Genomic DNA, 12,158 nt, shown 5'->3' on the forward strand with positions numbered 1-12,158 from the left:
CCTAGCCGAGCGGCCTGGTCTTGAAGCCCCGCTGTCGGGCGGGATGCGGCTGCAGTCCCTTTTGCCTCCGCACGGAACAGTGGTGGTTATGACATCGGGCATCGACCCTGGGAAGGGGCCTTGGGAGCTGCGTGTCTCAGCCCCGGAACCTCCAAAGCAACCGGGGAGCGGGCTGGCAGCCCCGGTGGCACTTGCCCAGGGCGCTGAGTGAGGAGGCCACCTGCATAGACTCCCCACCTGCCGAGCAGAAACCTCCAATCAAGAGTCCCAGGGTTATCAAGGTGGCTGAGTGACAGGCTCCAGGGCTTCCCCTCTGCAGAAACTAAAAGCAACAAACAAGAACTGGTGGAATCGACTTTCTCAAAGCTCTGGAAACACTTGCAGTAACAGGGCCAACACTGACTAAAGAAAAGGGCATGTTTCAAAAAAGATATATAGATGGCTAGTAAGCACATGAAAAAGATGCTCAACGTCATTAGCCATTAGGGAAATGCAAATCAGAACCCCAAGGAAATACCACCTCATGCCAAGTAGAATGGTTGGTGTTATAAAAGGAAATGGAACTATGTGCTGGCAGAATGTTGAGAAATAGGAAACCTCGTTCATTTTTGGTGGTCATGTAAACTGATGCAGCCACTGTGGAAAGCAGTATGGCAAACCCTCAAAAAATTAAGCATAGAATCATCATAAGACCCAGCAATTCCCCTCTCAGGGATATTCCCCAAAGAATTGAAAGCAGGAAGTTGGGCAGATAGCTGTACACCCACGTTCATAGCAGCATTATTCACAATAGCCAAAAGGAGGAAACAACCCAGATGTCCACTGTACATGAATGAATAAACAAAAGTTGCTATATCCATTCAAAGGAGTCGTTACAAAGAAATGAAGTTCTGATCCATGCTGTAACATGGATGAACCTGGAAGATGTCATGTTGAGTGAAGTGAGCCAGACATAAAAGGACAAATATTGTATGATTCCACTTACACGAAATACCTGGAGTATGCAAGTTCATAGAGACAGAGTGCGGAGTACGGGTTACCAAGGGCCGAGGACAGCAGGAATGGGGAGTTAATACATATGGGGTGTGGGATTTCTGTTTAGGGAGATGAGAAATTCTGGTAATAAATGTTAGTGAGGGCAGCACACACTGCGAATATGATTGAGCCCACTTAATGGCATGCTTGGGAGTGGCTGAGATGGGAAGGTTTTATGTTGTATGTATGTTCCCGCAATTAAACAAAAAGTGCAACTAAAGAGACAATGACAATTAAATGCAAAACAGAATCCTGGATGGGAGCTAATAATGGAATTGAGAAAAGGCTCAATGAGATATTATTGGGACACATGAAAAAATTGGAATATAGACTGTAAGGTGGATATCACTGTCAAATTTCTTGAACTTGATACCTGTAACTAAGATGATTACATGAACGAATATCCATGTTCTTAGGAAATGCACATGGAATTATTATGGGTTCAAGGAGTATACTGTATGCAACCTGTCAAGTGTTTAGAAAAAAGATGATACGTAGATGGATGATATGTAGATAGATAGATAGCCCCCACTTTCCAGGCTAGGAAAGAAGACAAGTGGGAGGGCCAGAAAACAATGGTGGGACACGTTAGTTAAATGTTTATGCTCCCCTTTGAACACATCCCCAAACACAAGGCAATGTAATTGCACTAATCCCAAGGTATTTAAGTATTTAGGGAGCATTTATTAAAAATATCAATGTACTCGGACCAGTAGGAGCATGGCATTCATGAGACCTGGCTGACTGGTGTTTCTGCCAGCAGCTTCTGCCCTGGGTCCACCTCCCATCCTTCTCCACAACCTCCAGCAGCCCGAGGAGCCACCTGCCACCTGCGCCCCCCCCCCCCTTGCCAAGTGGACTCAACCCTGGGGCCCAAGGCTCCTGGCTGGCACATCCATGAAAGTCCCACCCTGGAAACCTCTGGGCCACTCGGCCAGGAAAATTTCACTGACGCTGGGGTGCCCCCTCACCCTCCTGCCCTGTGACTGACTCAGCCCACAAGCACAGGCCCCAAAGCTGCCAGGACCCTGCCAGGTGTGAAAGGAGAATGCCGTCGTTTCTCAAAGACAGTTAAGTAGGTTTCCAACCAGGTGGCCAAGGTACAGCTGCCTCTTAGCAATGATCAGGGGTGATTCCTAAAAGCTGCAGACTTTCCGCGTTACAAAGTAGTACCTGCTTGGGTGAGAAGCAGAAATTTTTTTAAAAAAAATTACAGAGAAATTAAACTGTAAACTGCACCCCAGTGCCCAATCCCCACACACAGACCTTGCTACAATGTGGGATGCACTGCGGAGTTTCCTTTGCAGGCACTAACATACACAAATGCACATTCTTCGTTTGTCCTTTTCCTTGCACGGACAGTGCCATAGTCTCTCCTCTAAATTTTACTGTGCTATCTGCAATGAACGATCCCGGACGTCTGTGCACATCAGCACATGGAGAGCGTCCCATTCTTTCTTCTTATGGATACAGTGCCCTCAGTCGATCTCACCATTCTCCTCTAGGTGGACACTTTGGTTGCCTGCAATCTTTTGTTATTGCAAATGAGGGAGACGATTTCCAAAGGTGACCACCCAAACTTCCTCCCATCCCTGCATGTGCGCGCCGCCTCTTCCCCCCTTGAAGCTGGGGGGCCGTGCGTCTTTCTCTGCCCATCGCGGCTGGCAGACGATGCGGTCACAGTTCTGGCTGGTCCCGCAGTAGAGAGGGAGGCTCAGCCTGGCTCCGCCGGGCCCCAGCGTTCCGGCCTCCCGTGCACGGTCCAGCACCAGCCGAGCTCCCGGCGGAAGGCAGCAGGCGTGGCCCCAGCAGAACTGCAGGCTGAGCCGCCAACGTGAGAAACTAACCACCGCTGCCCTAAGACACCGCGTTTGGGATGGTCTGTCAAACAACGAGCAAGGCTGCACCGCGTATCCTCACACAAACACCTTCCGGACGCGTGCAGCACATCTATAGGACAAGTTCCCCAAAGCGGGATCGGGAGGCCAAAAGACAGATGCAATTTTGATTTTGAGAAACTTCAGGATTGATCCAGTAGACAGGCCCTCTGCGGCGCGGCCCCGGCCCGCAGCGACACCGTAAGACGCTCAGCCAGCTCAGCTCGGCTTCCGTTGATGGCGGAAGTTGCGTCACAGAAAGGTCACTTCCTTCCGGACTCTGATTGGTCAGGGCGTCCCGACGGTTCGGATAGGCCGGGCCCACTCCGATCCCAGGAGGCCTTGCGAGGCTGCTTCTTTTTCTCTCGGCTCTTTCCCTGCGCGGAGGTAGGTATTCTCGGTCCGGGCTCTCCGGCCTCCATCCGCTTCCATCCGCCTCTCTCGGCTCCCTTCCAGCGCCATCGGTGTAGGCCTCCTGCCGGCGTGGCCGTGGGGGACCCGCGCGTCCAGCCGGCGCTCTTCTCTGTGCTGTAGAAGCGCCGGGCCGGGGCTCGGGCTCTGGAGTCGGGGCCTGGCGGCCCGCGGTGGAGGCCCCGGGGCGGGACCATGGCGGGGCGCGGAGGGCGGCGGGACCTGCCGAGGGGTGGGGTCCTCGAGGCGGCCTGCGGCTGCCCGCAGTCCGGCCGGGCCCGGGCGGTAACGCGCCCCTCCTCGCCCTCGCGCCCCCAGGGCCGTAGGCAGCTATGGCCCCCAGCCGCAATGGCATGATCCTGAAGCCGCACTTCCACAAGGACTGGCAGCGGCGCGTGGCCACGTGGTTCAACCAGCCCGCCCGGAAGATCCGCAGGTGAGGGGCGCGGCCCTCGGGTGACGGCGGTCTCCGGAGTCGCTGACCGGCTTTGGTGAAAGTGCATTTGAGCCCTTTTCCCTGTGACGACCGTGCGCTCTCTCCGGGCTGGTGGCTGGTCGGGGCCCACGTGCAGCGGTGTGATTGGGGGTGCGCGAGGCTCGGGGGATACCAGTGCTCGCTGTTGTTCCGGGACAATCGGTGACAGATTTCACGTGGGGGCGGGTTAGGGTAAAGGTAACTCTCGGGCTTCTCTCTGCCCAGGCGCAAGGCCCGGCAAGCAAAGGCGCGCCGCATCGCCCCTCGCCCGGCGTCGGGCCCCATCCGGCCCATCGTGAGGTGCCCCACGGTGAGGTACCACACCAAAGTGCGAGCCGGCCGCGGCTTCAGCCTGGAAGAGCTGCGGGTGAGTGTTTCCCCAGATGGCGCCCGCAGGACAGAGTCAGCGGTCAGATGATGACGTTCTCCGGAATCGCTGTACTGCTTTGATGAAAGCACATTTGAGCCCTTTTCCGGCTGATGACTGAGCGTTTTGTCGGGCCTGGAGGTGAGAGGCCCGGCACAGCCTCACCTGTGCGCGTCCCTGGGCAGGTGGCCGGCATTCACAAGAAGGTGGCCCGGACCATCGGCATCTCCGTGGACCCCAGGAGGCGGAACAAGTCCACCGAGTCCTTGCAGGCCAACGTGCAGCGGCTGAAGGAGTACCGCTCCAAACTCATCCTCTTCCCCCGGAAGCCCTCTGCCCCCCGGAAGGGAGACAGCTCCGTGAGTGCCTGCGGCATGGGGGAGGGTGTTCAGATACCGCCAAGTAAAGCTTGCCTTGCTAACTGATTTCATGCTAATCGCAAAAGATCTTTAGATAACTGGTTTTGTTCCAAAGATAGTGCTTTTTTGCTGTAAGATGCTTTATATCAAACAAAAATTTAGACGAACCTCGTAGGATAAGGCTGATCACGTCCATCCATATGGCCTTTGAAAGTGTGGACATTTCTGGGGAGCCAGGTTGGGGAATTGGCATATCACTCGAGTCGGTGACTCACGGGACAAGGTAGCACCAGCCTGTGTGTTCTGTAAAGTCGGGGACCGTGGACCCCGTAATGTTCCATCTCGGGGCGTGGTCCTGCAGACTGGCTCCTGGTGCTCCGGGCCCAGGATGCCCTGGACAGGCGTGCTGCTTGTCACCCTTGATCCTGGTGGGTTGTGAGCACGGTGCCCTTGGGAGCGGGGCTGAGCCCACTGCACTGTTTTTCTCTCACAGGCTGAAGAGCTGAAACTGGCCACACAGCTGACCGGTCCAGTAATGCCCATCCGGAATGTGAGTAGACACCTGATGTGCTCAGGCACAGGCCCCAGGGAGCTTTAGATGAGCTGGTGGGCAGACAGCATTGGGGGACAGACAAGAAGGTCTTTATTGGGGCAGCAGTTGGGTTGGAAGGGGTAAGTGGTGACAAACGGGAGCTTGTAGGATTTATCGGTTGCCAGAAAGAAAAAGTCCTTTAGTCTGGGGGCGCAGTCCTCAAGTCTTAACAGATGGGCTCATGGAGGGTTGGCTGTGTCCTCCCTCTCGCGAAGCCTTGACTCTCACTTGTGACTGCAATCCCCGTTCCACTGGGACCTTCTAGTTCAGGAAAGCGAAGGCCTCTGGGCATGTTCGCTGATCCTGTGTGAGCAAGTGACTAGATCTTGCAGGTTTCTTGGGGTGACGTGGCTTGCTGCTCCCTTTGTCGGGGTTCTGTGTTACGTCTGGCAATAATACCTTTGCTACGTGGCACCAGCCACTCTGCCCAGTTCTCTCTTCCCGTGTCTGAAATGTCCACATGGGCTTGTCCTCTGCATTTTGGTTGGTTTTTGGCTCATTTGATTTGTGTTTGATTAATGTTTCTTTCCCAGAATCACTCAGAGAACCACAAACGTGAGGGGCTTTAAAATCCCTTAGCCAGCTGTGCTGAAGCAAACGTAGTGTCACCTGATCACTTGCTTCTGCTTAGCTGGTCTTTGGGCTGTGGGCCTGTCACAGTGCTTGGCTCAGAGGCAGCAGCCTGGATTTGACCCCGTCCTCCCTTTCAGGTCTACAAGAAGGAGAAAGCCAGGGCCATCACGGAGGAAGAGAAGAATTTCAAGGCGTTTGCCAGCCTTCGGATGGCCCGTGCCAACGCCCGGCTTTTTGGTATCCGGGCAAAGAGAGCCAAGGAGGCTGCAGAACAGGATGTTGAAAAGAAAAAGTAAAACACTGTTCGGACTTGTAATAAATCAGTAAAGCCGCCTCCCCAGGTGATATCAGTCTGTAAGAAACAAGGGTGGGCTTGAAGCCAGCGTCAGGTTTTGAACTGACATGTTTGGGATATTCAGGTGCAATGCTGTCCCTGCCCTTGCATGCTGAGAAGCAGTTGCGGGAACCGTGAATCCATTTTGGGTTTAATGTGTTTTACCTGGACCTTCCGTTGGCCTCACAAGGTAGCTCATAAACCTGATGGAAAGCCGTGGGTGCTGCAGTTCATCTGTCCAGTGTCCATCACCTGTGGCTCCTACGTACGTTAAAGCAGATTTAAAACGCTGTGTAACGCACAGTCAAGCACTTTGGGCGGTTCTGTCCAGGGTTGCTGCCTGCTTCCTCGGGATCCTGCTTGCCTGTGCCGTGTAGGAGGGTCCCGGGAAACTGCCGAGGTGAGGTGAGGGGTCAGAGTGCCAACAGCGGGGGACTGAGACCTGGGGGCAGCTCCAGCCTCCACACCTGGGAGTGGTTGCGGATGCCTGGGACAGGGCCCCCAGCAGACCCTGGGCTTGAGAGCACAACCTGTGTGGGGTCCTGGGGGGAGCGGCGTGGAAGACGGCAGCCCTCCTCAGTGCATACGGTCTCCCATTGCTGCACCCTGTCACCTTGCCTCCTCCCACAGGGTGCCTGAGCTCAGGGCTGTGGTTAAGAACGGCCTTAAGTGGGAGGAGAGGCAGGAGAGCACCTGGGCTGGCTCCCGCGGGGTCCCCTGAGGGGTCTGGCGTCTGGCACTCGGGTCAGCATCAGCTGAGCCACCTGAGCAAGTGGCCTCGGTGAGTGGGGGAGCAAGACAGCCGTGTCCACCGGGTGCCCCCAGGAACCAGCTGCGGGGTCTGCCTTCAGGCCCCCTGGGCACAAGGTGGTGATGCCTGGCAGGAAACGGGTGAACTGAAACAGCAAGGGAGCTGCACCCCATTTACAGATGAGACAGACTTGGGGTCTCAGCACAGTGCTCTGACCCGTCTGCTGCCGGACCCCCTGAAAGTCCCCATCTGGCGCCCTGGCATAGCCTGTCTGTCCCCTTCAGAGAGGCTGGGACACTGCAGCCCATCCACTCTTAGCTGTGGGATTTTACAATTGTACTTAAATCCGAAGGAGTGTCCTAGATAGGAAAATTCTCTGGATGGGGCATTGGATTGGGCAGCAGGGCTCGGGGTGGTGCTGCTTTTGCAGGCCCCAGGGAGCAGCGTGCCTGCCTGCACCCTTCCCAGTGGCTCCCTGCAGGCCCTGTGGGGGCAGCGCCTCTGGTGCTGGCGCAGCTTCCCCTGGAGAGGGAGCCTGTGGTGCCTGACCTTGCACCTGGGGCGTGGGGTGGCTTCAAGGCAGGCTTCCCTGCTACCTAAAGAGACGGGGGCTGTCCTGTCCTGGAGACCATTCTGTTTCAGAGCTGTGGTGCACAGGTCCTAACGTGGCCCCAAGGTTCCCTCCTGGCGTGCATCCCCTGTATAATCCCCAGGAGTGTGGACAGAACCGTAGCCATCGAGAGAGGACACTCGGGATTGTTACACAGCAAGGGGGTGGTTTCTCGGGCTGGGCGGGTCCTTCACAAGCAGCCTTTTCTCAGCTGCTGCAGAGGGTGGGTGTGGTTCGGAGCAGCGGGCCCGGAAGGGGCACTGCTGTGTGGGTTCCCTGGGGAGGTGCTGGGGGTGGTCCCCAGGAGCTGGTAGCCCTTCAACAAGGCAGCTCAGCCTTGCACCCACAGCAACTGAGTTTTAACAACCTGACATCTTGGTGGGGACCCTGATCCTCGGGTGGGACCTTGACGGCCACGAGCAGAGGGGCCACCCATGGAGACGGGGTCTGGGCTGTAGATTTAAGCTGCTGCGTTGGTGATGACTTCCGCGGCCTGGGAGGCTAATCCGGTGCACGGCCCAGGTGCTGATGTCCGGGGGACATTCGGGGCTCCCGTAGGACGCTCTCCCGGGCCGCAGGTCTGCTCGGGACCACTGGAGGACATCTGCTGGGTGTTTTTTGTTTTTTGTTTTAATTTAAATAATTTATTTGTGGGAGAAAAACATCTGAACATTAGATAACAGTCTGATCCACAGTGATGGAACAATATGTCATAACTCATTCTGGGAGTACATTAATGCAGTTTGCTGGATAAATTCCACATGGAACATCAGCTGAACATTTATTAAAATTCATAAAGCCATCTAACTGGAATATTATACAATACATAAATGACCGTGATGCAGTAATAAAAGTACAATTATCAAATACTACTTTGTGCGTTACAAGCTACAATATAAGCAATTTTGGGCCTTTTTAAGAATGAGAATATTTCTATTACAGCTTTATTTTGAGCATTTTCAGTTAGATAAACTATATTTTTCACTCACAATAGATTGCTAAAGAATGCCTTCTTAAGTATCTGTTGAAAAAATATATGGCATGGGGCTTTTTAACAAGCTGGAAAAAATGGCCTCTCAGGGTAGTTTTATATTGCTCTTCTGTGACCATGGGAAGGGCTTGAGCATCTTTGTATGAGTATTTGTATGTTCTTAGCAGGAGATCAGTCAGCAATGGTCCTTGATACAAGTTGAAAATAATTTTTCTCAATTTATTATTGTCTGTTTTGCCTCCTTATTTTGCCAGACATTAGGAGTTTAGTTTCATTTTCCCAAATTGTTTTCCACTTTTTGGTTTAAGTTATAAAGTAGTTTTGACTTTGTAAGAAGTGTGCCATTCCATGAACATTTACAAACAGGGATTCACGTAACCACTGCCTCTTCAAGTTGAAATTTATCTTGAATCTGGCCATCCTGAAGTTGCGTTCTAAAAAACAAGTTTAATTTTTAGTTTCTTAGAACTATTGTACTTGCAAGGAAAATGTTCATTTTAGGTTATTTAGGCTTTTTCCTTCTCGGTGTATGTGCTGTTCAGGCCAACAGCAGGGCAGGTCGTGTCCACAGAGGCCCAGAGCTGCTCGTTTTTCTCTGCTGTTTCCACACATTAGTATTTTCTTTATAGGTAGTTGCATTTATCCATTTTTTCTTCTATATCTTCTGAATGTTAAGAGTTTGGGTTTCTTGTTTTTGTTTTTCTTTTTTTAATAGAAAAAAATACATTTTTTTTTAATCCAGTTACAGAAGATAGTGAAGTATAAAATGGAAAGCAAAGCTCCTTTTCTCCAGCTCCCCTTGTTACCTGGTGCCCTCCAGCCAGGACCACCGCACCCTCCCCAGGCGCCAGCGAGTGCCCTTGTGAGGTCCCCCTTGAGCGTGGGCTGGACAGAGTAACTTGCTTCCAAAAAAGTGACGGTGCCACAGCTGAAGTGGGTGCAAAAAAGACTGGCCTCCCTCTCGGGCATTTACCTGGGGGGCGGCTGACACCTGAGCAGTGTGAGGGGCCCACGCGACACAGACCTGAAGCCGGGAAGCAGAGCCAGGCCTGGGGGTGCTCGCGGCCTCCGTGGGTGGCTGGAGCCAGGGGCTCCCAGTGAGCCATGGAAACAGAAAATGAGGCTGTTGTAGCTGTTAAGTTTTAGTGCTGCCCCGTGCAGCGGTGGGAAGTCACTTCCCTCCCTGACCTGCAGGGCTCTGGCCTCCTCCCCCGACCCAGCTGGCGGCAGCCACACCCGCCTCCTGGGAACTTTCTGTGGGTGTCTCCCTGTGCTTGAGTGCATGTGCACACATTTTTGAGTGTGCACTCACGTGGATGCTTTTGTGTCTCTGAGCGTCCTATTCCCTCCGCCCAGACCACTGTGCCCAGGCCCCTTAGCAGCCCCGAGAAGCTCCCTTGCAGACCACTAGGAAAATGCCCCTATGCTTCCTGCCCCTTTATTTACCCTGCTTTATTTTCCTTCCTAACACTTATGTGGGTGTCTCCCTGTGCTTGTGTGCATGTGCACACATTTTTGAGTGTGCATCCACGTGAATCCTTGTGTCTCGGTGTGTGCATGCATGCGCATTTCTGTGTGCACCCATGTGCATGCTTGTGTGTGTGTCTACACGCGTGTCTCAGTTTGGGTTGCCGTGTGTGCACATACGTGTGTGCTTGTCTGTGTGTTTGTATGCCTGTGTATCTGCAGGTGTACCCATGCCCTGCACTGTGGTGAGGCAGGCAGCAGTGGGGACGGCAGCCGGGCTCCTGGGGCCACTTGCTGGGGCCAGGTTGGGCTGCAAGGACCGAATCCTCCAAAATCTGAGATGGGGGGTGTCCAATCACCGATTACTGCTTTTCATTGTGCCTTCAGATGCCTGGGGGGCTGTGAGGGTGGCCACTGTTCCAACACCCCTCAGGCAGAAGGAGCTGAGGAGGTTTAAAGAGACAGTATCTCTCCTCCTCTCTCTCCCTCTCTCTCTCTCTCTCTCTCTCTCTCTCTTCTTGTTTTCTTTCCATTCCTAGTTTGGGAGGAAAAATAGTTTTGAAAAATCACGAACTGATGGCTCCAACAGGCAAAAACAAACCCTTTGAATCCCAGAGGAGTGGGGAGCTGGATTTCCAGACTTATAAAAACGTAATACTCAGAATGTGCAGTTCTCAGCAAGAAAGTTACAAAATGAAGCAATAGGAAAAAAAGATTTTGCCAGAAACCATTCCCGAGGAAGGTCATACAATGGAACAATTAATCCAAGATGTTATATCAACTATCTTAAATATCTTTAATGAGCTAAAGGAATCCATAGACAAATAAGTAAAAGAAATTGGGAAAATGTTGTCTGAACAAAATAAAGAAATGGAAATTATAAAAAGGAACTAAACAAATTGTGGAGCTACAAAGTACAGTAATTGGAATGAAAAACTCATTAGATGGATTCAATAGCCTATTTGAACAGGCAGAAGACAAGATGATTGAAATTAAACTGTGTAAGGAGAAGAAAGAAAAATAATGAAGAAAAATGAACAGAGCCTGAGGGACCTGTGGGACACGATCAAGTGTAACAACGTGCACATCATTGGAGCCCCAGAGCGTGAGAAAGAGAAAGGGGCAGAAAAAAAGTATTTGAAGAAATAATGGCCGAAGCTGTCATCTTTTTGTATATTTGTTATATTTCACAATAAGGAAATAATTGGAACTGTAACCTATAATATTCTTTGAAATTTGTTTTCTACTTAAATTTCACTTGGAAAGTTATCATTTCTATGTTTATCTGTTATATTCTACAATTTAAAAAATGATTTTAAAAAAAAAAGAATGGCCCAAAACTTCCCAACTATGATGAAAGACATGAATATACACATCCAGGACGCTAAACAATTCCAATAAGGAAAGACACTAGGAGATCTACACACAGAAAACCCCAGCGGATCCACAAGAAAGCTGCTAGAACTAACAAATTCAGCAAAGTTGCAGGATACAAGGTAAACGTGATGAACAATCTGAAAAGGAAATCAAGAAAACGATTCCGTTTATGATAGCATCTAAATAATAAATTCTTAGGCATAAATTTAACTAGGAGGTGAAAGACACAGTAAAAACTACACAACATTGCTGGAAGAAATGAAGGAAGACCTAAATGAAGTGCAAGACATCCCCTGTTCAGCATTCTTCAGAGGATGACACTGCCTAAAGGAATCTACAAATCCAATGCAACTCCCATCAAAATCCCAGCAGCCCTTTTGGTAGAAATGGAAAAGCAGATCCTCAAATTCGTATGGAATGGCAAGGGACTGCAAACAGCCAAAACTACCTTGAAAAAGAACAAAGTCGGGAGCCTCCCACTTCCTGACTTTGAAACTTACTAGTGTGGTCCTAGCCTGGGGGTAGACCGGTGGGACAGTCCATTCAGCCACCCGAGTGGCCTTGTAATCATCCACTTACTGACACACTGATTAGTTCATTCATTTGTTCATTCATTCATTCCTTCACTCTTTCATCCATCTGGAGTTTGTTGTGTCAGACACGTGCTGGAATCCGGGCACGGAGCTAACTCGACCTAAGTAAGTTCCCACGTAAAGACAAGGCCGTGGGCAGCGCAGCTCCGGGCAGCTGTTGGGTGAAGGCCGAAGATGCACAGAGAGGCACCAGGTTTCTTTTTTCCTCCAGGATTTGTTTCAAAGGACAGAACCAGAGAGGATGACAAGCATGTGCAAGGCACTGTGGCCAGACAGACAAGTTAACTGTGTCCTGGGTGTAGAAGAAGCTTCCCAAGATCAGGGGTATTTCATTGTTCATAAAATG

At 51.5% G+C, this 12,158-nt stretch overlaps 1 protein-coding gene, 1 long non-coding RNA gene and 2 other non-coding genes across 4 annotated transcripts; 3 read left to right on the top strand and 1 right to left on the bottom strand.

The window, feature by feature from the left end:
* Positions 1 to 1,698: 1,698 nt before the first annotated feature.
* Positions 1,699 to 3,173, bottom strand: LOC119518917. Its single transcript, XR_005213876.1, has 2 exons — positions 2,302 to 3,173; positions 1,699 to 2,208 (listed from the first exon to the last, which is right to left on the bottom strand). It is a non-coding gene; the product is annotated as an uncharacterized LOC119518917 (long non-coding RNA).
* Positions 3,174 to 3,263: 90 nt separating this feature from the next.
* Positions 3,264 to 6,029, top strand: RPL13 (ribosomal protein L13). The gene is made up of 6 exons (XM_037816360.1): positions 3,264 to 3,299; positions 3,642 to 3,759; positions 4,024 to 4,165; positions 4,351 to 4,524; positions 5,018 to 5,074; positions 5,827 to 6,029. Exons 2-6 carry the CDS (start codon positions 3,656 to 3,658, stop codon positions 5,983 to 5,985), a joined length of 636 nt encoding a protein of 211 aa, XP_037672288.1. The 5' UTR covers positions 3,264 to 3,299; positions 3,642 to 3,655; the 3' UTR covers positions 5,986 to 6,029.
* On the top strand, positions 3,781 to 3,864 carry LOC119519073. Its single transcript, XR_005213933.1, has one exon. It is a non-coding gene; the product is annotated as a small nucleolar RNA MBII-202 (small nucleolar RNA).
* Positions 4,214 to 4,296, top strand: LOC119519072. Its single transcript, XR_005213932.1, has one exon. It is a non-coding gene; the product is annotated as a small nucleolar RNA MBII-202 (small nucleolar RNA).
* Positions 6,030 to 12,158: the final 6,129 nt, after the last annotated feature.

This window comes from Choloepus didactylus, chromosome 22 (assembly GCF_015220235.1).
Source record: "Choloepus didactylus isolate mChoDid1 chromosome 22, mChoDid1.pri, whole genome shotgun sequence".
NCBI classification, from domain to species: Eukaryota; Metazoa; Chordata; class Mammalia; order Pilosa; family Megalonychidae; genus Choloepus; species Choloepus didactylus.

Excerpts from the sequence above, each read along its gene's own strand:
- RPL13 (XM_037816360.1), top strand. The coding sequence starts at position 3,656 with ATGGCCCCCAGCCGCAATGGCATGATCCTGAAGCCGCACTTCCACAAG. Across the intron at positions 4,166-4,350 it reads TCAGCCTGGAAGAGCTGCGG|GTGGCCGGCATTCACAAGAA; the intron begins GTGAGTGTTTCC and ends GTCCCTGGGCAG. Across the intron at positions 4,525-5,017 it reads CCCGGAAGGGAGACAGCTCC|GCTGAAGAGCTGAAACTGGC; the intron begins GTGAGTGCCTGC and ends TTTCTCTCACAG.